The sequence below is a fragment of the Chrysemys picta genome, chromosome 6 (assembly GCF_011386835.1).
Source record: "Chrysemys picta bellii isolate R12L10 chromosome 6, ASM1138683v2, whole genome shotgun sequence".
In the NCBI taxonomy this organism is placed as follows: domain Eukaryota; kingdom Metazoa; phylum Chordata; order Testudines; family Emydidae; genus Chrysemys; species Chrysemys picta.
In genome coordinates, this window is record NC_088796.1 from 97,474,488 (window position 1) to 97,499,705 (window position 25,218).

The 25,218-nt window shown below is 41.3% G+C and overlaps 1 protein-coding gene across 1 annotated transcript in view; it reads right to left on the reverse strand.

Moving 5' to 3' along the window:
- The window catches only part of TRPM6 (transient receptor potential cation channel subfamily M member 6), a 131,313-nt gene that overhangs the window by 77,390 nt on the left and 28,705 nt on the right, over positions 1 to 25,218 (reverse strand). Inside the window, exons 3-9 of the mRNA XM_042850587.2 lie at positions 24,526 to 24,564; positions 15,021 to 15,201; positions 10,862 to 11,075; positions 8,670 to 8,794; positions 6,210 to 6,381; positions 4,526 to 4,700; positions 1,662 to 1,785 (exon numbers count right to left, since the gene is read on the reverse strand). Coding sequence (XP_042706521.2) covers positions 1,662 to 1,785; positions 4,526 to 4,700; positions 6,210 to 6,381; positions 8,670 to 8,794; positions 10,862 to 11,075; positions 15,021 to 15,201; positions 24,526 to 24,564 — 1,030 coding nt within the window. The remainder of the gene's footprint in view (positions 1 to 1,661; positions 1,786 to 4,525; positions 4,701 to 6,209; positions 6,382 to 8,669; positions 8,795 to 10,861; positions 11,076 to 15,020; positions 15,202 to 24,525; positions 24,565 to 25,218) is intronic.

Below are 25,218 nucleotides of genomic sequence, written 5' to 3' on the forward strand. Positions count from 1 at the left end.
TTCTGAAAGGTTGCTGACCCCTGGTCTACATTCTAATTAAAAATCTGCGGTTGGCCTGTGCCAGCTGATTCAAGCTTGCGGAGCTGTTTATTTATGGTGCAGATGTTTGGGCTAGGGTGACCAGGTGTCCGGTTTTCGACCGGAACACCCGATCAAAAAGGGACTCTGGTGGCTTTAACCGGGCGGTTAAAAGTCCGTTCAGCGATGCTGCATGGCTAAGGCAGGCTAGTCCCCACCTGGCCTGGCACCGCACTGTGCCCCGGAAGCGGCCAGCAGGTGTAGCTCCTAGACGGGGGAAGCCATGGACCTGCTGACCGCTTCCGGGGTGCAGTGCTGGAGTCAGGACAGGCAAGGAGCCTGTCTTAGCCTCACTGCGCCACTGACCGGGAGCCACCCGAGGTAAGCCCACGCCCCAACCCCAACCCAACCCCCTACTCCAGCCTTGCCCCCCCAACCCAGATCCCCCTCCTGCACCCAAAACCCCTCATCCCCAGCCTCAACCCAGAGCCCGCACCCCCATCCCAGAGCCTTCACCCCCTCCGACATGCCTACCCACAGCCCCCTCCCACATTTCAAATCCCTTAGCCCCAGCCCCCTCCTGCACCCCAAATCGCTCATCCCCAGCCCCACCCCAAAACCCAGAGCCCCTCCCACAGCCCAACTCCCTGCCCCAACCTGGAACCCCCTCCGACACCCTGAATCCCTAATTTCTGGCCCCACCCTGGAGCCTGCATCCCCCCAGTTGGAGTACTCACCCCCTCCAACACCCCAACCCCCTGCCCAAGCCCAGTGAAAGTGAATAACGGTAGGGGAGAACGAGCCACTGAGGGAAGGAGAATGTAGTGAGTGGGGGGTGGGGCCTCAGGCATGGGGCGGGGCTAGGATGATCAGAGATACACTCTTCCTATGCAAGTGTTGTGGCACAAGCCATAAAGCAGGAGCTGACCTGGGGAAGGAAAAGCACTGTGTGGAATCGGCTGCCTTGGAGAAAGCCACATAGCAGGCTCTGAAAGAGAAAAAGGAGCTAGCTGAGAGGAAACAGTGCTTGGAATTACAAGTAATGATGCTGGAACGTGACATGGAAGATTTTGTCTCCAGATTTCCAACATGGAGAAAGCGTGCTGGGAAAAAGACCAATTGAACTTGGAAGTTAGCCAGCTAAGAAAAGTGCGAGAGGGATGGCAGCCAGGAAAACAGCCTGTCCAAGCTTGACGTATGGCTGTAAATGATAGAACGTGCCCTGCAGCCAAGCAAAGCTTTAAGGAGGGAAGGAGTTGTGTAGCAGGGTGGCCTGCCCCTTTAAGGGCCAGGAGACCTGGGGCTTGCTAGCCAGCTCTGTTCAATCAGCCTGACTATACCAGAATTAGCTGCTTCCCAGGCTAAGGGCACTGGACTAATTGTGCTGAAACACCTGGGTCTCATAAAAGGGATGGGAAAAGTCAATTTGGGAGACGAAACACTTATGAAACTTCCATTAACACCAATCAGACTGTACAGAAGTAACTGAGGACAAACTTTGGCCTCCTATATTTATATCAGAGATAATATTATTACAATAGCCTCTGTGCCCAGGCCAATATATTTCATAGTCAACAAAAAGATCATAGTTTTATAGCAAATGAAAGAGATCATAATACAAATCAACAACCCATCATACTCACAGATTCTCTGTGCTCCATACACTCCATCAGCATTTGAAATAGATGAACGGACTGTTTCTGCCCAAAATTAAAGGTGTTCTGAATCATTACTGAGATCTCCTCCTTCAGCTGAGGGGGCAAATCTCTGAGGAATAGATAAGTACACAGACAAGAATAAATTGCACTGTAGGATGCCTCATCTCACTGATCTTTCTCAGATGTTACTCTGACAGAAGAAACTTGTGAGAACAGAGTAGGCTAGTGGATACAGCAATGCATACTTTGTCTTCAGTACGATATTGCCTTCACCTTCCACAGCATCACTCATGCATAACAAAGGCAGGGCATAGACCGATATACAATATTTGTTTAATACTGTATTTAAATGTTATGAACCAATGTAAACGCAATCAATGGCAAAGCTAATTAGTTTGAAAAGTATTATGAATACTAATGGTAAAAAATTTAAACAATTTCATGAAAAACAGATTTCAAACTTGCTTTTGCAATTTTTTTCTACCTTTTAAATTAGGTTCACAAAATTTAATTAAAGTTGCTTGGTATCGTACTTTCCATTTATTGTTTTCTGGCTTTTTTTCTTGTTCTCTTTCTTCTCATTTCTCCTTTAATTAAAAAAAACTTACTGGAAAATGAATTTCTTTTTAATGACAAGAAAAATAATGGAAAAAAAAGAAAGAAGAGGGAAAGAAAATAAAAAGAACAAGCAAAAAATATATAAAAGTAAGTTACCAAAAATTATACTCTAAAAAGCTAACAAACAACATCAAAGAGAGGTATAGAACAAAATATATATTACAAATATTTAAATAATGACAACATTGTGAATAAGTCCATGAACATTTTCAAAAATGGACAATTTTTCATTAAAATTTTTGATTTATAAAAAAGCCCATTTTCTCGTGAAAAAAAAATTGTGTTTAGATTTGAGGTGCATTGCTGGCCCTGAGATAAGGTTGGGGTTGGGCATAGATGTGGGCTTTAATTGGAGGCTCCTGGCAAGTTGGGGCAACATACTAGGTTTAATATTGGGGCCAAAAGGGGACCCCAAACTAGATTCAGAATTGGGGACAGATTGCAGATGAGGGACAGGGATACAATATGGCCAGATGGCAGTCCCAGAAAGATGTGGGCCCCAGGTTGTTAGAACTGAAAAGTGTGGAGAGGGGACAGGATTATGCTTGGAAACTCAGACCTAGGGTTCAGTTTTGATCTGGATGGGGGCCACAAATTAGGTTTAGGGATGGGAGGGAGGTCAGATGGGAGCCTCAACGCAGGAAAATGACTGGGACAGGATGAAGTCCCCATGGTAGGGTAAGTATGGGACCAGATAGGGCCCTGGGCTACGGAAAATCAGCTGGTGATGCTGGGCTGGAGTTAGAGTTGGTGCTGGTTATTAGCCTTGGGCAAAGATTGGGACCGATTGTTGGCCCTGGGGTTGGGTTAGGGATAGGGCCAATGGTAATCCTGGGCTAGGTTTGGACTCGGAGTCAAGTGCTAGCCACTGCCAAGCGTTATGGTTGGGACTGGCTGGGCGTCCAGCACCCACAATCAGTGTCAAGGTCAGTACTGGACACTGTATTCTAGAGAGTAAGTTTCTGTTAAGGATCAAGCTGGTCTATGGCCCTGGCCTACAGTTGGGGCTGGGGTCAGTTGGTGGCCATGGCTGAAGGTCACAACAGGGTTAAGGCCAAGGCTGGTCAGTGGCTGCAGATTAGGATCAGAGCAGGACCTGTGGGGCTCACCAGGGACAAGGTCAGGTTTAGGGCCTGCAGGTTTCCATAGGGTTATGCCTTGAATGGAGCCCACAGGTCCATGGGGATAAGATTGGGGCTGAAGCCTGCAGGCATCCCTGGGATGTTGGCGTTGAAATGAGTTGATGACTTCAGGATAGAGTGACACCTAGGATCACAAACTCTAACTATATAGACTGGACAGAGCTATGGGCACAAGAATTAATACTGGCCCACAGATGCCTAGGCGTCCCAACACTAACCCTAGCCCACGGACCTCTATGGTCTCCAACTCTATCTCTCAGTGAGAGGCCTACAAGCCCCAACCCTAACCTTGGAAAACCTCTGGCCTCCAACCCTAGCCCTAGACCATTGAAGTCAGAGGTCTCCAACCTAAACCTGGGCCAGGGAAGAGTATGGGCCCAAACCCTATCCATAGCACATGGAGACCTATACATTCAAACACTAACTCCAGAATAAGGAGACCTTCAACTCTAACCCTGGCCCAGCAAGGGCTACACATAGGAATGTGAAGAACCCCAGGAGGAGCAGATGTGAGGCTGGGGGAGCTGAACTGACGTGGGGTGAACTGAGAGGCTAGGGGATGGGGAATGAACTTATGGGCTGACCTAATGGGGGTGAGGATTGTGGGGGGACGGAATTAATTGCTGGACATAGGACAAGCAGATATGTGAATGAGAGCTCTTTCAGTAGCAGCCAAAAATCACTTTGCCCAATATATTTAGGATGGTGGGCAACGCTAAATGTCTCACACTATAAATAAAACACACACTGATGATGTGCAAGGGGATTCCAAAAATTAAAAAATGGATCACCAAAAAAATACATTTTATATATTAACCATTTAACAATCATCTCATTATTTTTGTGAAAATCTTGTTATTTTTCATCACAAGGGAAATTTCATACGAAAGGGTAAGTCTAGGGAAAGGTCACAGGGGCTGGAGGGGTTGTCATCAGGGTGTTATCAGAAATCTGGAATTCCTGGCAAAGAATACTTCACTACATTTCTCACAATCGTCTTTGATTTTGAGATAGGCATTTTCACTACCACCACACAATAATTAAAAAAAAAAAAAAAAAAAAAAAGTGGTGCAGCCTGCAGCTACTCACCCTGTATCTGCTGTGTGTTTATGAATAAAAGCCAGAAGATCTGCAGCTCGGCCAGTGCCCTCGCAGACCACCACAGGGACAGCAGGAGTATCCCTCACATATTCCCAAACCATTAGGATCACGTTTGGGCCTCCTTCTACCACTAGCCCAACCACCGGTACACCTTGGCCCATTCCTGTTTCAAACCACACACAACCAGTTACTAACAGCAAAGTTATCACTCCCACAGCACACATCATAAACATAGGTTTGTCAACTTGTACCTACAAAAATATCTCCTAGAAACCATGAGAGATATGTCTTAATTGATCAAAACAAAACAATGCCTTTATTTCTCCCACCTTGCGTCAGGCAATTCAAGGCTGTCTCAAATGAACTCTGCCATTAAAACAAAAGATTATTGAGAAACTGTGGGCAAGATTATAAGCAGGCCTGGGCATGGACTCATGAGGAAGGAAATGGGGCACAAGAAGCCTTCCCTTCTCTTGCATGGCCTGCAATAGCAGTTCCTGTGAGCTCTGCTTGCAAAATCTGTGCATGCATAGAAAAAGTGATTGTGCATATAAATATTTGCACACACTCAGGAGTAACTGGGTGCTTTTTAAGAGAAATTGTCTATATGCTATGTATTCTAGGGAGAGGTGATTTTAATAATTTGAAATAGCTGGTAGTTGGGTAATATTACAGTAAACAAAAATGGACATAGCAAATGAAAACCTAATATACAATAGTTACGAATTTTCTTTTTTTATATCTAAAACTGAACAGGGAACAAAAAACATGAATGGATTCAAGAGATTCTTGGATACGTTTCTGTGCTTATAAGAGGTGAGTAGGTAAAAGGAACCAAGGACTTAAATATTACAATTGACCTAATGGTGTTTCTTTCTAACATACCTTGTGATTTGATCATTAGACCAGTATCAAGCTTTCCATAAATCACTGATGATGGTCTTATTACATGAAAATAAGTACTTTACACAGGCTATAAATACATATTTTATGGTTTCTTTAACTCAGACATAAATGAGGTATTACACGTGCAGACAATTCCACAATGAAAATGAAAGTTGTGAAACTTGCCTTTTGCTTATTTCACAGACACAAAAGATTGATTGGACATTTTGACAATTCCTCTTTTGCAACCAGTTATTGCACTGTTTGCCAACAGCAAAAGTGACAGTTGTGCAATACAAAAGAATTGCACAGTGAGACTGCAAAACATGAACACATTTCTTTGAATTTCACTGTATCTGACATTTTTTCTCTCTTTGTAAATGTCTGGCAAATATTTGCGAAAGTTACCAGTGCTGTCATAAAGAGTGAAACAGAAGCCATGCTCTACTCAGGCATTCTAAAACTCCAGATCAACATTTTCAATTTTTGGATGCCCAATTTGACAGACTTTAAATGGGTCTGATTTTCAGTGTGTGATATCGGACTCATCATAGATGTCCCAAACCGGGAATTCAAAAATGGAGGCACCCAAAGTCATTAGTGATTTTTGGGGAAAAAAATTGTTCCTTTCCTTTTTGAGTATTTATGGCTTGATCCTTCAAGATGCTGAGCCATTCTCACTCCCACTGACATCCATGGAAGTTGAAGACACCCAGCATATCACAGGAAGTCCTCAGCATCTTAATAACCTTTCAACCTGTGATAAATTAGACATCACAATACTCACTGGTGTGTATTTTCTGAAGGTTTAAGTATTTCTCGAGATTCCTTCTGAGCTTCATCTCATTGCCATATTTGCCCACTGTCCCATCATCTGCCAGGATGAAATGGGAGTGCATGCTATTGAGGGTGCTCAGCTTGCTAAGAGGATTGCTGAGAGTCTGATATAGGCAAACTACCTGAAAAAAATCAAAAGGAGGCTGAAGTAATGTCACCTGGCATGTGACCTGACTTTTATATACTTCATTGTTACTTGGTAAACTTCTAAAAGTTTCTACCACACCTAGGGGAAAATTCTCCACATCATTCTATGGGAGACTATAACTGGTCTATCCTCTCACACCACTCATGGAACTACACTGGAATCAAGATCTGGAAGATAATGTACAAAATTATTTTTTCTGTGTACTGCTGCTTGGCCTCACTGTGGACCAGATTGTGGTACGCTTACTCACACTGAATAGTACCTTGCTCCATGTCAAGTCCCGGTTGAAATCAATTTGAGGATTAAGAAACTACCAAATGTGCGTAAAAGTATTAGCGTCTGGCCCTATGTTGTGAAAGACAACTCTGCCATCTTAATATTGCTTTGGAGAATACATACATGATCACAGATTATTTATTCATTCATTCATGACCATTTTTACATTCTGAATTCTAGATGAATGGAAATCTTTAAAAAATAGTAAATCTTCAAGTCTGTGCAATATATAGTGAATGGAAGATATTATTATGGAGTCACCCCCTAGTTAAAGGGGTCAGAAATTTCAGCTTATTTTGTAAAAATCTTAATAAAATGGTAAACACAAAACTTACAAATGTAAACTTTGAACACTATTTACATTTTCCATGGTGTTTTGATGAAAATTGGCTTCCATCAGAAAAAATAATAATTCCAAAGTAGTTCCTTTCTTAAAGTATTTTACAGGATTATCTAACTTTTTTGGGGATCCCTTTGCAAAAAAATCTATAGCACTCCGTGCTTTGCACCACATATTGTTCTTCATCTGCTGATTAATAAAATATCAGTTATGAACCCCATCCTAGAAGGCAACCCAATATGAGCTGCAACCTCATTTTACAAATAAGTTAATAGAGAAGTTATACAAAGACGACATTGTGGGCACAGAACCCAGGGTTCTAACATGTCAGCGCATATCTTAGCTAGTCAGCCTCACTGCCTTTCACAATGAATGTGCTTTGGTTATCCTATCTAACCACTAAATCATACTCTTAGCCAGAACTATAGCACAGCATTCCTGATATCCAGCTATCTAACAAACAGTTGTGTAACCCACAGAAAAAGTTCATGCCAAATCCGCCTCTAGCAGCTGAGCCTTAAGTAGACACTAGCAATTACTGTTGTACATCAAGTGATAGAGATTTAAACTGAGGGACACGGGTTCAAACCCTGCTGTCCCCTATCTGAGACGTTGTTATGGACATCCACATATAACAGATTTTGTTTTTAGAGTTTTGTTTTCAAAAAGAACTGGTTTATTTAAGTCACACAATGGGAAAATATCCTGTAACACATATTTGTAATTAAGGACTACTACAATTTGACGGCTGTTACTCTGACACCAAAATACAGGTGTTTTATATTTCAGCCATTGGCATCTCCCCCTCTTCTCTCTTTGACCCAGGGGCCAACCCAGTGAGGTACACCAACCCTATATTAAAAAACAAACAAACTAGGAAATGAACACAAACTTCTCTTAGTGATAGTTCAGTGATACCTTGCTCTCTAGCACAAAATCTTAATGGTAACCTCAGCAATGTTAAGGCATTATTATTATCATCATCATCATCATCCCCCCACCACCACAACACTTAGGAGGCCTAATCATGCTCTAAAGTGCACGTTTGATGATGTTGGCGTACATTTTTTTTTTATCTGTTGGAAATGGAAGTGAAAGCCTTATGGAGTGCAGGAGTGAGTTATCAGCAGTGTTGCAGACAATATGAAAGCAACAAGAAATGCAGGAGAATTTCCCCTTAACTTGTTATTTCCATACTTTTTAGGTTTTGAGTTGGTGGGGCATTCCAAGTCATCCTTAACTGTGATTAAACAAAGTTTTTATGGGTTTAATATTATTAGCACTGGTTGGGAATTTGCTATCAATATTTTTTTAAGGCGAAAATGTAGTTTTTACAAAACTGAAATTTTCCACAGAAAAAAAGTCAATTTTTGCTAATTTTTTCAATTTTGACATTTGAAAAAATTGAAACAAACATTTCATTTCAGGTCTACACATGACTGAACTACTGTAGTGCCTTATCAGCACTTGTAATGTTGTGCTTTATGCCTTTATTCCCCCCATGGGCTGGACTACATCTTCCAATGCATGGCAGTTTCCCATCTGGCCACCAAAAATTAAGATACATTACAGTGGAAACCAACAAGTGGATAAGAAAGCTGACAGACTCTTGTACAATTGACTGAACGAAAAGTTAATTAACTCACATCTTTTCCAATCAGGTCCCTCTGATTCTCAATGATACCCCAAGGCGGGATTCCAATGGCACAAATCTTTCTCAAATATTGAGAGGCATGCGCTTTCAATGCGTCCCCCACATGCCTGGACACTCCTAAACAGATAATCATCATCATTCTTCTACATTTAGATTCCTGCTACACAACTGTGATCAACACTTCCGAAGTTGTTTCCATCATCTATTTTACTCTGTAGTTATTTAAATGCAAGTATAATTATACACTCTATTGATACACTTCATATGGATTATAGGAATAGTGAGGTTTAATTGATTGAGACAATAATATAGTGCCCCATTCTTCCAAACTTGCTCATGCTTAACATTACGTGTGTGCAACCAATGGGACTATTCCCATTCATAATGTTAAGCACAAGTGTTTTCAGAAATAAGGCCAAAATGGAGATCTTCTTTAGGATTTACTTTTAAAAGTATTGAATCTAATTTTTATTTTTAACCATTTAAATGACTTTAAATGGATATCAAAGTTGATGTGCCCCAATTTTGAGAATCTTTTTTTCAAAATTAACTTATTATTTTTGGATAATTTTCACCCAGAAGAAACTTGTTATTTTATAAAAGTCCTACATAATAAATCAGCAGCCTCATACTCAGGAGAAGATCTACACTTAACAAAATAACTTGAGTAAAAAACAAAAAAAAATTCTTAAGGAAACATTTCACTTTCAAATTACCAAGTGGTTATTACAACTAACAGCAATTAAAAATGATTTTATTATTATAAAAAAATACCTGGACTGTGACTTTTTCTGATTTTTGAATTATAGAATAACTAAGAGAACTTATGCATCTTTCTTTCTCTTGTCTATTATCCCCTTCCAACCTCTTCTAATACACACTGAAACAGCAATTTCAAAACTCAGGCCACAGTATGATGAATGCCAGCCAGTGATTCAAGGCCTGATCAATGGTGAGCACTCACACTTAGAACTGGAAAATTGCTATAAAAAAAGGTATGAGTATAAAAACATCACCAATTCACTTTGTTAGTATTCCCGACCCGCCTTTGGTTTATTCCAAACAGGGATTTAATGTGGTTTAAGTAATCCACTTCAAATTTACATCTTTAGTTAATCTGGATTAAATTTGCCTGAATGTCCCTGTGCAGACAAGCCCTTACGCAAAAGGCATGACCCTCAACTGGTGTAAATCAGCACTGCTACACTGATTTTCAGGGAGCTATACTGATTTACACTAGCTGAAGATCTGGCCCATTGTGAATAGTTTGCAAACAACTGATTGTAAGCACACAGATTTCAGACAAAGTGTTTCAACAATTTTGAACAAGCTAATCTGTTTAAAAAAAAAGTCTGTTTGCAGAGCATTTACAGATAACAGAAAAATGATTAAATTCATCTAATAATATATAGGTTATGAACAGTTGCTCTACCATACTCCCATTAAAGGTCTCAAGACCAAGGATTCAGTGATATGGAAAAGTCCCTCCCATAGATTTTATAAACTAATTGTTATTGCCATTTCCATTACAGGATATTGCACAATAGCAGAGTAGTATAGGTCATTTGTGCGCTTCCCTTAGATCCAAATCTTCCTTGATGCATCAAAATCAGCACGTTCCCTATGTGAGATGACTACAACTAAAGAGGAATGTAAAGAGTGACTCTTCAGGGAGTTTCAGTGCATTCACAGGTTAGTTAACAGAGCACCATCATTTAAAATGCTCATAATTATAAAACTGAATGAAATCTAAATAAATGAAATTTTGTTTAAAACAAACACTTGACCAAAATAGCTAGCAGTCATTACAGTATTAGGGCTCTAACCATTTTACTAAAGAAGATCAAAATCTATTCTAAGGCAAGCACTCCAGCCAGCTCCAACTGGTCTGCAGTTTGCTTCTTATTTCATGCATAACATGATCAGGTCTTTTTTCACAGGAAAGTATTAAGAATACTGGTCAAAACTGGAGCAGCCTGATGACACACCCGTGTCTATCATGCCCTCAAAATATCTGTTTTTTTTTTTATTTTTATTTCCAAATTATAGTTTCTTATTTTGTGTTATAAGTACCCCCAAATTACTGCATTACATCAATACATTGTATCATTCCTCAAGTCTGTACATATGAGAAAAACAAAGAGCAAGTATTAGATGAAGAGGCAGATAGATAAAAAGAATTACCACTGTTGATGCCTTCTGTTATTATCCATGCTCCTGTAGTCTCAGCAGCTTTGACCAACCCTTTGCTGAAAACCTGTTTGACCTTAGATGGAAGCTTGAAGTTTTGGATGCCTCCATGAACAGAGATCACTAGCTTTGGCAGCTCCATCTGCCATTCTTTCACCATCAAATGTAATAGCTGGTCCAGTTTGGTGTCATAAGAGGTTCTAATATACTGGAAGAAATACACATGTATATTGCATGTTTCTTAAATAACCAAAACTAGACATGGTGGCACCTTAGAAAGTTCTCAGTTCTAAAGTCTTCAAGACCGTGTTGTGAAAGTTCTAATGTTTCACAAACAAAGGGACTTTAAAAAATGAGACCTCCTGGGAATAGTATAAAAGCGTCCACGTCATTGAGACATACATATAGCCATGTAAATCTCCCGAGTTTGCAAGGTCTTTGTCACTTCTTGTTTTTTTACAAAAATATTTTACTATTTGAGTTTCTAGCTCTGAGTTGGAGTGATGGTCTTCCTGCCCTAAACAGGGAAAATTCCCTTTGTGGGGTTGTATGTATGGCCCACCTAGAGGAAACAACACATCTGTGATTTGCCAGGCTGCAGTTTGTGAGGGTGAGCCGGGGAACCCAGCACTGATGATTATCCCGTCTGAGGGTGAACAGAGGGACTAGGTGTTGACGAATATCCCATGTGCTGCACTCCATGAAGGTGAGCGGAGGAACGAAGTGCTGAGAAATGTCTACCTGTTGTACTCCGCAGATTTAGGCAGCTTAAGGAAACACATTTCACTGTCACTTTGTGCTTCTCAGAGCACAGCCTACAGAAATCCCCAAGTCAGGATCTTCAGAAGATGAAGGGGATTGAGGGGCTATTTTTGTGTGTGTGCTTTATGTTGGGGTGACTCTCAAATGCAGAGTGATATTTCATATTGACAGTCCTGTGAAGAGGGACTGTGTGGTTAATTTTTTGAAGAGCTTTCTTACCCTGAGATAGAGGGGGTTCAGGTGCAAGATTTGTGCTGGACTGGGTCCAGAGGGGGCTTCTCTGGGTCCCATGCTTTGTTCAAGGGAAATTCTTAGATGTGGCCTTGAGATGAGCTGACCCCACCTCAGGAGTACACCAGGCCTCAGTCCTGGAGGTTCAAAGTGAGTCCTTGGGCCACTTGCTACACTAGGAGACAGAGCTGGGCTGACACTGTTGGCCAGGAGTAGTTCTGGGCTGCTGCAGGGCTGGCCAAGCTGTAGAATGGAGGGAGGGGTTGGGGTGAGGGCCCCTTACCAGGCTCTCCTTGCTCTGTCTGCTCTGGAACACTATTGGTAGCCCCCTGCCACTGCAGCGGTGTGAGTGAGGGGCTGGGCAGCTGTTCCACAGCCAACAGTTGTGGCTAGCATGGGCTCCAGCAGCTCAGCAGGAAGCTTCCCTGGCCCTTTGCTACAGTACTTCAATCTTCACTCCTCAGGGATGGAGGGATGGGGTAAGAGGAAGAGAGTTGCTGATTGTGCTGGTTGGAGGGCTGGTGTCCCTGTCTGTGCCAGACCCAGGGGATTTTGCTGCTGAGGTGCTGCCACTGCTTCTTGGGAGTACTCCTGCTTGGAGACAGAGGTTGCAGGAAACCCTGCCAAAACCCTGCCACAACCTGAGCACTTGAGAGAGGCCTGGGCCTCCACGAAAGAGGCACAGATCTCCATGCAGGCACTTAATCAGCAGCGAGGTGCATTTAGGGTGACCAGATCACCCAGGTCAAATATCGGGACGCGGGACGGGGGGGGTGGGGGGGGGGGGCGGGCAGAGCAAAAAACAGCGGCAGAGCAAAAAAAAAAAAAAAAAAACACCCCCCCCTTCCTCCTCCCTCCGCAAGCACTGGAGGGAGGCCCCGGAGACACAGGGGGAGCATGGGGCCAGGTGAGTGAGAGTCCGGCCTGGCCCCAAGCGCAGGCAGGACTCAGGTGGGCGGTATCTGGAGGAAGAGTAGGGGGGTGGCCCGCGGGGCCAGGCAGCGGCTGTTCTCCCCACCTGGGCAGCGGGACTTGGGAGCAGCCGCTGCTGCAGCTCCCATTGCCACGGGGAGAGGAAGCAGCCGCTGGCCAAGCTCGGCGGCTGTGGCTCTGGCGCCAGGGCCCGAACCCCCCGAGCCCGGGCCTGTTGCAGGGACCCAGCGCGCATGCTGCGCCCAGCCCCTGGCCAGTCACATCTGGGCTGGCTACCCAGCTGGTGCAATCCTGCAGGCGGCCCCGGAGTGGGGGCAGCAGGCCCCAGCCCCCGCATCCCACTCGGGTCCCACTGATAAAGGCAGATCCTGATGGTCTGGAGATTTTAAAGCATTTTTTTTCTTTAAATTTGCTCTGCAGTAGGAGAAGAGCTGGTCTGCCTGCCTGCAACTGGAGAGGAAGATGAAATCTAGCAGTTTCTCAGAGGTGGAACTACCCTCCCCTGCCTCTGATTGACAGGTTTGATCTGCCTATGTAGAGCAGAGAAACAGTCATGAATCTGTGGACCCCACTGTGAATAAGAACCAGCCTGTTTTGATCACAGTGTACAGTCTGGGCACGTGTGTAATTCTATTGGCAAGTTAATGATAGAAGGGTAAGGTAGGTGTCATTTGGTTAGTAAAAATCTACAGTCATAATTTCAATGCTGTCACTCTCGGTGGCATGGCAGGGGGAGGATTTGCTGTCCTCCCAGCTCCAGGTCCTACAATTGGTGGAAAATGTATAGCACAATGTCCTTGGAAATGAGTCAAGTTGGGTGTTTTGAAAGCCCTTTCTCCCACGACCACCATGGTACCAACCATGACAAACCTAGAACAATTATGTAGATATATAGTCCAGAAAATATTTGTAAAAGACATCCATGCAAATGACATCGTGTATCACCTCGAGTGCTACACTAAGAATGTATGTAACATGTTGCATCAAAAGGTAAAAGCAACAGAAACAAATATTGATTTTACCAATGAAAACTGGGTGGCTCAGCCAAATTCATAAATTGCATAAATTTTATCAGAAGGCATTTGATTCAACCTCCAAAGACACTCTCCTTGCTCTGAAAGTGCTTGGAATGGCTGAGACAGTCACTGATGAGGTCATAAATGCACTGGAATCATTCATATGTCAAGTTTACCATTGGAAGACCAACATTACAACACTTGCAAAGTTACATTAGTGGTTGTTTTCCAAGAAGCAGACAAATGGGGTACATTTCTAACTGCTATCAAGAAGACAAATTATCAAGAAGTGGAATGGCTCCAGGATGACTGAATGCATCTAAAACTATCCTCCCCTATAGGGCATGGGTATGTCTTGGAGGATGGACTGATCCCCCCTGTCTTGTGTGAAATACCATGTTCTCCCAAATCAATTCTTCAGCAAATGAAATGCTTGTGTGCAAAGCTCAGATGCTCATTTCCCTGAAAACATTTGACCAACAGCCTGCCCTGTAGGGAAGTGTGTGAATGTGGCCCAGACAAGGATCAGTGTGACAATGTGGCTAGGAGTGGTGCCCTAGACAGAGAAGATATGACTTTGATGAATAAATTTTTTGAATCCTACTTCTCAAGGCTAACTTCCCTAGGATTACCAAAGATCAATGTCTTTCTCTGCGTAATCACTGCATCCCTGTGTTATGATATAATTTAAAAAACATTGATTTTTAAAATTCTCAAATACATATTTGTCCTAGGTTTGTCGTGTTTGGTATCGTGTTCATGGGAAAAAGGACTTTCGAATGATACCCAACTTGACCCATGTCAGATGACATTGTATTATCAAAATTTCCTCCAGCCAGAGGACCCAGGGCTGAGATCCTGGACGTCAGCGAGTTTCCCATGCCATGCCGCAGATGGTGACACCATTAAAATGATAATTCTGTGGCTTTTTACAAATCAAATGACAGCTCCCTTATCTCTCTATCATTAACTTGTCCACAGAATGAGATTTTACTACATTCTGTTCCCAGACTAATAGTGTAACATTATATGCATGCTTTTACTGGGCCACTTTGAACTTGGTCTGTTTTCTTGTTTCAACCAAACAGTTTGAGGTTCACCCAGTGCTAATTTTAACTTGTCCAGTTTCTTTATCATTAGAATAGTAAAAAGAGAAGTCATGTTAATCCAGCATTGTTAAAATCAAATAAAGTTGCAGTTTACAGGCAAACCTTGGCATGGTAAGTGTGATCTCCATCTTGGAAATTGATCGTTCCAAATGAGTCAGTAGGACTTGTATGTGTATGCTTCTGGACAGACCATTCTTCATTCTCCCTCTCTCTGGTAGGCTGGTAGACAGGAGAACTATAATCTATCCCAGGATGGTCTCCAATCAGCCGTCCACAGCAACATCTCAAATTAAAAATAAAATCATGCATTACATAGTTTATCTCAAATACCACTTGTTAAATCTGCAAAGATGGTGTCACACTACATAGCAATCTGCCATCAAAACAATTAATAAGGACAAAAAGACATGGGATAAAAATCACCAAAACACCTTGATTCCTATGCTGAAAATTTGTAGTCTCTGGGTCTTGTCTCTTTCTTACACTTTGCAAATGCTTGTATAGCTTGCCACATCCATAAGCTATTAATGAATTAAACTGAAAGTTGAATTTCAGGCTAACCATGCGCAGCCTTGTGGATGCCTATGTTAAGATAAATACTGGGATTCTAAAATGGATTATGATGATGATGAATTTATTTGTATTGTGGTTGCACCTACGAATTCCAGTCATGGACTAGTAGGACATCACAAGGACAGGGCTGCCCTTTAACTGGATAGAGATTAAGAAGAATCTTTATGCTATTTTATCTCGACTACTACTTAACTGAATGTAGTAAAGTACGTCCACTGAAGTAGAATGTTTATGAGACATTAGCAGAATTGCATTTAGCATAGAAAACCCACAGCAGAAGACACTACAATTCAAAAGTTCCTAGTCTTGCTTTCTAGCTTAGTTTATTAATACACCTGGCATCTTCTCTGGAAAGATTTCAGGTTTTAAAATATTCTTGTGATATTCTAAAATCTGCCATGCCCTTAGGTTTAGCAATGTTCTCCCTCTAATCCCATCTATTTCTATAGGGAAAATCTGGCCAGTCTACCAGCATTAAAAGATAGGAGTATTTTTAGTGTCCTAAAAATCATGGATGAGCAAATCAATCAGTTAAGAGGACAAACTATTCTGAATTCCAATCCTTTCCCCGAATCAACCCAAAATTTTAAAGATTCAGATTGCTTTCATAAATCTGCACCCAGCAAGCTCCCACCATGTCCCTCAATTTTTGCCATCCACCCAAAAGCCTTCCCCCAACCTTTCCTTCTCTGTAGTACCTCAGCAGCTCACAAAATATTTGCACTTAATGAATTCTTGAGCACCTCTGAAACAACAGACCATGTACAATTTAAATCAATAGTTGATCCAAGGTCCACAGTAAAGACCAGACCTGCAAAACCCCACAATGGGATCAAAGTTAAGAGGTTTATGGAAGTCTTCCAGAGAGACAGGGAATCTTGTGAGTGGAGCCCTGCGCAGATACAAATTTTGTATCTGCATCCAATCCACAAACATGTTACGCGGATATCTGAACATTAGCAGGGCTCTACTTGTGAGGAGCTGAACATGGAAAGTTGCAGTAGAACCCAGTTCTGTATCCCCAAAAGGGAATGATGGGAGAAGAGAACTGGTGGGTTGGAATGGATAGTTCAGACAAAAAGAACAGGAGTACTTGTGGCACCTTAGAAACTAACAAATTTGTTTGAGCATAAGCTTTCGTGGGCTACAGCCCACTTCATCGGATGCATGCAGTGGAAAATACAGTAGGAAGATATACATATACATACAGAGAACATGAAACAATGGGTGTTACCATGCACACTATAAGGAGAGTGATCAGTTTAAGGTGAGCTATTATCAGCAGGAGAGAAAAAAAAACTGTTTGTAGTAGTAATGAAAATGGCCCATTTCCAGCAATTGACAAGAAGATGTGAGGAACTGTGGGGGGTGGGGGAGCATGGGGAAATACTTGTCTTTACTTACACAAAGTAAAACTATCTCAAATTTTTACCACTTATCTGAGCCAAAACCCCAAATCTTTTAAGGTTTGTCCAACACTGTTAAAAGCAAATTTAAAAATTATTACAAATGGGAATGGTTTGCTACAGAGAGAAAAATAGCTACAAAAGAGAGGCAAAGACATTAAACAAAGGTGGAAGATAAAAGATAAGTCTAACCAAGTGAAGGAGGAAATAGCAAGAAGAAAAAGAGCAGATAAGAAAATATTTTTAAATGATCACCAACTCTCTTTTGTAAGATTCCAAAAAGAGGGGAAAAATTACATCAACAATGTTTAAAATAGCAGTGTCGTTCTACACAATAACAGTGTCATTCTATACAAAATGTAGGACAATCACCACCTCCTGCAGATCCTGAGAAATCTGAAATGCAGACTTCCTTGTTTCTCTACCACAAAGAATGATGACAGCGTAAGGTTTGAAATAACCATTGCATTTTAAACCTCTCTTTTTAGACTGTGACAGACTGGAGTATCATCTGAGGGAAATCATGTTTGAAATACATAATTAGTAACAGGATATTAATCTTTCCTCACATAATACTCTGATTAAACTAATAATTAAGCTAGGGAAAACAGTTGCCGCCACAGAAAGAATGTAAAGCTATCACATCTGAACCCTAATACATTGTATTACGCATAGCAAGGTAATTGTTTATGAAGGTACTTTTTGGCACCTAGAGACTGCTTAATTATACATGCATTCAAAACTCTTTGATATAAGCAAATAAGCTTAATAAAATTTGAGCTATTCAGTGTCCTACAAATGAAGATTGGAGGATGAGTTTGGAGGAATGAAAACTCACATAGATACTGAAAGTAAACTGGTGCACACAATGAAGAATTGAAGAGTTGTAGAAATGTAACTAGCCTCACTATTGCTTGTACAATGATGCTTGATTAAAAGTCAGAAGGTAATGAGGACTCAACCCTTGAAGAACAAAACATAATGAGACTGTTTAGTAAGTGCTCACCTCCAAGACAAACAAGCATTCCACAGTCTGATTCAATATACAACAGTGGGGAGAAGTTTGTGGGGGACAGAGAACTTCTCTGAACAAGGATGTGCCACACAGACCTTAGGGGTTTGTCTTGATTAGGCAAAGTGGTTCAGTTTCAGTTGGGCTTTGTTAACAAGTGCTAGCTAAACTCAGTTTAAATGTAGCCTTTTTCTGAGTCAGGACAAACCCTGACGTATCAACAGAAAACACAGACCTGTCAGAAAGAGGCCAGGGGCAGACAGACGGGCGGACGAACGCATACATAAACACAAACTCTAAGGTGTAGTGTAATGGGACAATTTTATCCTGCCTAAGGGAGACTTTCATAATTCTTAGAATACTTATGATATATCCTACATAGCTTTGATTGTATTTCTCTTATTTAACTTGCTTTTAAAGATAATTTTGGAATTGTTAACTTATTTTGGTATACGTTCCAAAAGCTAGAGTCAGAGAAAAAGAAAACAAACCCCTGTATCCAGATATGTCAGAATGGGTACACAGAAATACCCTCCTGGGTCACTCAAGTCAAAGGCATAGGCAATGGAAATCTAACCCCTGGCTTATGTCAGCTACACCATGGGGAAAGCCTAAAGAGCAAAAGGGTGGCAGTCACAGCTGACACATACGTTTTCTCTAGTTTTTTAAAGTTGTGGTGTCATACTGGAACCAAAATCCGTTAGACTCTCATGGAAGTAATTTTTCTATAATACGTTTAGGTAAATTTTTAAACAATCATTGGATCTGATTCACCCAGGTTTTATGTTGGCTTATGCCCTTCCAGAGGCAGATAATCCACCAGGGTATGAAGTTGTAGCAGCACAAACCAGCCACAAATTCAGTTATTGTGAGGATGGAGATGTTGGAAACTAACACAGTCCAAAAAGTGAGCCGTGCTGCCTATTTGGAAAGAGCATGTGGCCAGAGTGTGTGCTGGTTCATCACTTCTCAGTGGCTCCTAAGGACTACCAGCAGGAACTACAATTATTCCCCCAAGGAAGAGGCAGTGATGATATTATTATTAGGTGTATTATTGCCATGCAGTGAAGTGAATTTCCCCTGCAGTCCTGGTAGCTCTTAATCACACCGTTCCAGTTTCTCTGAGTCTGGATCATATACTCTTGACTTCTTTGGAAAAGTTGCAGACACATTTTTAAGTTCTAGCAAAAATTTTGTTGCTCATCTTTAAAAGAAAGAATGAGAAAGGGAGAATCTGGACAGACTTCTGTTCTCCTATGGTCCTGAAAAGCCCTTATGGGCTCCAGTGTATATGTATAGTGGGACTCACATTAATATACCCTTATGTCATTACTGCTTCAGGCATCATACTGAATAACACAGAGCAAACAGCAATCCCCGTTAAACAATCCAATCCAATCGCCAGCTATTGAAAGCACTTACAATGGTTAAGCAGGCATGTGCAGGAAATGGAATCATAGCACTTAGATGTGATCCGGTTCACTAAAGCTTGACTGTGTTTTACGAAGGCAATTTCAGCACACACAATAAACCACTATCAAAATATCAGCATACACTGACCATCTTATGCATTACAGAACTATGCCAGCAGCTATTCCTATAGCTGCAGGTGCTAGAAAACTCAGCCTACCCTATGGAGAGGGTGATTCATCATCTGACACTATAAGTTATTCCAGTGGACCTGAAGCTGGAGCTCATAGGTCCAGTGAAAGCTGAGCAGTTTACAAAAATCATACCTTATATTAAGGGTATATTTATAAACAGTTTAAAAATGGTTAATAGATGTTATAAGTTAGTATTGGGTACAGACTGTTATATGCACTTCCATGGATGTTATAGATGGTTATACGCAACCTCTGGACTCTATAACAATTGACTAACCGTATATTCAAACATCCATTATGCAGTTATTTACCCTATGCAAACGTGCACTTTTTAAGAGCATTTAAGAGCCAGACCTGGAGACAGTTCCTGAATTCTGTTCAGATTAGTAAACTTAAAAGCTCATGAGATCCAAAGGTTTGGATCCAATACAGCAGCCTGGTGAGCATCCAAAGGGGGAAGTCAGTCTGGGTTGTAACAGAGCCATTATAGAGTTGTGTTTGCAAATCGATGCTGCTCAGAAGCATGTGTCAGCCTTTCCAATGTATTCAGTAAAGTTGGTAGAATAATGGACAGAGTCACTTATATAAGAAAGTGTTATAACAATAATAATGTATTTCAAAGGAGCTGCTTTGTCTTATTTAGGCTGATAGCTCAAGCTAGCACACAGAAGGAGCAGAATGATAGAAGGATCCAGTTTGGGGAACCCTCCATTGCAGGAACAAAGGAGTCAAGGAGGAGATTTAAATGATGCGGCAGTAAAGCCCAGTTGTGATAGCTGGGGAAGGTTGAGAGCTCCACAGCAGAGCCAGGGAGTTCGCAAAGTAGGGGCCATGATGTAATACTGACAACTAGTATTACATTCCCCACTGTGATAACTTAATCTCAGTTTCAGAAACTGACTGCAGCGAACACTCAAGTATCGTTGTGACGGAGACTGTTTCTACAAGGTCACTGCAAAGCTGGGAAATAGTCACTCCTCCTGCAAAATGTGAAAGTCTCAGCAGCAGCACTGAACTTGGAGATCTTCCCTGGAGAAAGAGAGTAAATGAGTGAGGCACCAGACGCAGCCAGATCAGACCGACCTTACCAAGGAGCTTTCCTCATTCTCGTTGCCCTTTTTTAATGATATGCATAGGAAACACTGTCATATAAAGTGCAGTTTACACAGTCTACAACCCTTTGACAATTACAGTGAGAGTCATTGTCAGTAAGGTCATTGCTTCACAAATGTTGCTTGGGTGGGAGCCAATTTCCAGAAAAGGAAATGGCTGCATAACACATGCACTATAAACATAAAAAGTATGTTCCACAGATAATGAGAGCGCTGCAAGTGCCTAGGTTAGACAGACAGAGACACCCTGTGACAGATTAGAATATGCTTGTTATATCAATCAAACCCCACTCTGTTTTGTAAACACCATTTTAATTGTAAAATTGTGCTGTGCCTTCACTTCTGCACTGCGGCCTCCATCTTGAACTGAAACACCCACAATGTGTTGGGGAAATTCTTGCTTCTAGCAGACTTCTAACAATAGAGAACAATCTTGGCTTTCCATAAATGGAAGCTCCCTAGAACAAGGAACAGGTTGTAGCCAAGGGAAACCAGTTTTCCAAGTCTGAGCTTTGGGTGGGTGGGAACTAAGCAATGAATCACTTGAAAAGAGACTTGAAGCCCCTCAGAAGGGTCACCTGATAGAAGGGACGAGAACATCATAAAAGGACAAATTCTGCTCCGAGCTGGGTCTTGCTTTCCAGCTACCCATCGGCTGACAGAAGACAAGACTGGGTAGGTGGAAAGAGGGTGCACAAGAATCCAGGATTCTCTGGAAGGACACTGCCTATGACCAAAAGGGCTCTTGGGAGGGATTAGGAAACTAAGGCAGGGTCTTGAATGCTGTTATATATATAGATAGCTCTGTATATCTATTGTGCTGTAGCTGTGTTTAAAAGTGCCTTTGCAAAGTCTCTGTGTTACTTCCTTTAATTGTCACAAACTCCCTGAAGGGTGAGACAGTAACCCAGAGTACCCACAAGGGTGAAGCTGTGCAGGTGTGCTTAACCTCCTGGGGAAACTTGGGGTCTAGAACAGCTACTGTCCCATGCCCTGAGAAGGGAAACCAGGAGTTGCAGTTTGTATCGCGTGAGCGCATTTAAGAGCCAGACCTGGAGACAGTTCCTGAATTCTGTTCAGATTAGTAAACTTAAAAGCTCATGAGATCCAAAGGTTTGGATCCAATACAGCAGCCTGGTGAGCATCCAAAGGGGGAAGTCAGTCTGGGTTGTAACAGAGCCATTATAGAGTTGTGTTTGCAAATCGATGCTGCTCAGAAGCATGTGTCAGCCTTTCCAATGTATTCAGTAAAGTTGGTAGAATAATGGACAGAGTCACTTATATATTCACAATTAAACTACTCAGATTTGATTAACAGCTATTTGTGGGGTCATGCCATTCATTATTTGAAAATATTTGTATAACCACTGGCACTCACTAAAATGATTGCAAACCTTGAGACCACATGTCGTAAACAACCGAATTTGAAAAGTAATTTGCCCAAACTATAAGGCCAATATTTACAAATATCAAATATAACCAGTGCCATCTGGAATGATTTGTGAATAATGTCTAGACCAAAGTAGGCCTAAATTGGTTGAATTTTTGTCCCAATAAATACAGTTTTAACCAGTTGTAACATTTATGTCTGTATTGAACTTTGCCAAAAAAATTCTTTCAGAATGAAGCTTTGTGCATATCTTTCAGCTAAAAACAACAACAAAGAAAGCAAAATCCTTTGTTTTGAAAATTGTAGCTGGATACAATGTTTATATTTATAAATGTAAACACTGAAAAGTGCACACTAAAAAAAACAAAAACAAATCACCATCATTGGACCCAGTTCTTATTTTTCCCACTTTGTTAGCCATTGGTTTAACATGCAGTAACTCATGCAGTTGTTTTGTTTCATTTTCCAGATTCAGCAAACATCATAGTGGGAGGACTGGGAAGGAGACTTTCAGTGTAGAACAAGTGCCAAGGAAGGTCAACATGCTGATCTAACAGCCTTTACAGTAGCCTCTTAAATGCACACTAATGCGAGCTGTGCCCAGCCACTAATGTTAATTTCAAAGGAGGGATCAAAAATCTGATGATGAACATAAGTAGTATGAATATCAGCTGCCTAAAAAGACAACTGCCCTGTTAAAACAGACAAAACGATGTGAAGGCCAGTGTATTCCCCTTTCCCATCTGCAATGTTATATGGTTAATATATGACCATATAGATCGTTGTTGCTACCACTGCTACACAACTGCAACAAAGGTTGTGCAGAAGTATGTCATGTAAGGTGTCTATGGAAAAGTTATGGTTTGCTGAATATGATTATCCTATTTGCATGCATCATTTTTTTATCTGAAGCTATTATGAATATTGACTGTATGCCTTTATTTCAAATGTGTTCGCTCCTGTGGTCACACCCACAAGGGAGTTTATTTCTAGTTTGGCCAGCACATTGTGAAGGGACTATTCAAGTTGAATGGCCCATCAAAGAACACTTAACTCACAATGGACTCACAATAAAAGAGGCTTATCCCCACCAGATGGACCTTCCTGGGGACATTCTAGCTAGAATATGGGTAATGACCTCTGCTAGCACTCAGCGAAGCATGCAAGGGCATGTGACCCTAAACTCCATCTTGTTACTTGTATTTTTCTTGTGTTTTTACTTGTATTTTTGTATTTTTCCACAAACTGTGCTAAGGGCTTTGTTTGGAACAATGGGTTTTCCTCCACATGGCAGAAGCTATAAAAGGCCCTGGAAACATCTCCATTTTGCCTCTTTCCTTCTCTAATTTCTGGACTATGGATTTATACTAATGGGAGCATTCTAACCAAGGGACCGAGGACCTTCCAAATCATTTGGAAGCAACCAGAAACTTAACAAACCAGCGATTTATTTCATCACTGCTTCAAGCCTGAACCAAGAATTTTGCAATTATTGTATGTTTTTGATTCCTTTAACCAACTTTAACTCTCACCTTTCTTTCTTTTTATAAATAAACCTTTAGATACTAAAGGATTGGCAACAGTGAGATTATTGGGGAAGATCTGAGTTATATATTGTCCTGGGTGTGTGGCTTGTCCTTTGGGATCAGAAGAACCCTTTTGTTTGATGAAATTGGTTTTAAATAACCATTCACCATTAAGTCTAGTGTCTGGGTGTTAAATCCAAGACTGGAATTCCTAAGGAGGCTGCATTCCTGACTTCCTGTTAGCCAGTGTGGGGAGACTTTTGTTGCTGGTTTGGTATATCTTATGGAAGAATAACCACCAGTTTTGGGGTATGGTTGCCCTATTTCTCAGCAGCTTGTCCTGAATTTGATATTCTCCATTGTGACCCACTGAGGCACAGGGACACCACCTTAATAAATTAAAAGAAAACAGACCAAAGACTTTCCTAGTGGCCTCATATCCTTTACACCTTCAAGCTGGTTTCTACAAAGCAGGAGCCCTGAACTACCAATGTTATCTGCTGATGGCAGATGCAAGTCCCAAAAATTTGAGAAAAAAAAAAAAAAAACTCGTGGTCCTTGCATTGTCCCCCACCCTCACCCCCACCCCCACCCAAGGATTCCATTCCAACCACTTCCTCTCTCATCTGATTCCTACTGCTTCTCACATCCCTTCCACATCCTGTGCCATTCAGCATATGGCTGGAATTGTTAGCTGCCTAGGAAGGAGTTTTGTACTATTTCTGTCTGGTACCCATCAGGGCAGGATTAAGACAATTTGCCACAGAAGTCTTTCTTTGCACATTTCCTAGTGTGTATGAATTCAGTCTTAGTATGCAACTTACTTTAGCAGAATCTATAATTAATTCTTCAAACAGACCCCAGAAATTATGTTCTGATCGTTTCAGTGGCTGCAACGTTTTGCCATTGCTTGCTGGATTAAGAACACGAATTGTTTCTTTAGCCCATTTTAGAAAGCATAGCCTCATATTTATAAGGTCTTACCTGATTAAGTTCTGGCATATCTGGCATCCTGCAGGACATCTGGAGGAATATATATCAGTAAAACAGTGTATTATTATATACAAGAAAATATCTGTAATTTGATGCATCAAATGTATTAAATACTGGGTAATAAAAAGACTTGTGAAAAAATTTTAAGCAATGGCATTGAAACTTGTGTACAAGACTGTAGTCATCATCTGAAGATCTATTCTAAAAGCTCAGTGTTTTATTTGGAATTTTAAACTGTTATACTATTAGTATTTCATAGTTGGAGTCATCATCATCCTAACAAGGCAGTAAACAGTTTAGTCTCTTGAGGACTGAAATGCTTTAATCTAACCCAAGTTATTGGGATAACTGGGTGAAATTTAATGGCCTGTGACACACAGGAGGTCAGACTACATCATCTAATGGTTCCTTCTGGCCTTAAACTCTATGAAACCATGAATTATCATTGTTTATTGAGTACCATCAATGCACTCAGAATTATATGATCATAGTACTATCCCCAAGAAGTTTACAATCTTAGGATCTGATTCCACAGGCCTTCTTTAGTCAAAGCTACCATTTAATTAGTCATAAAGCTTACGAGGAAAAAAATGTTTGTTTTGTCCATTCCTCAAATGAGGGTTGGAGCATTTTAATTTCCGACTCTTTCCAGTGTTCTATAGAAGAACAACATGATTCATCTCA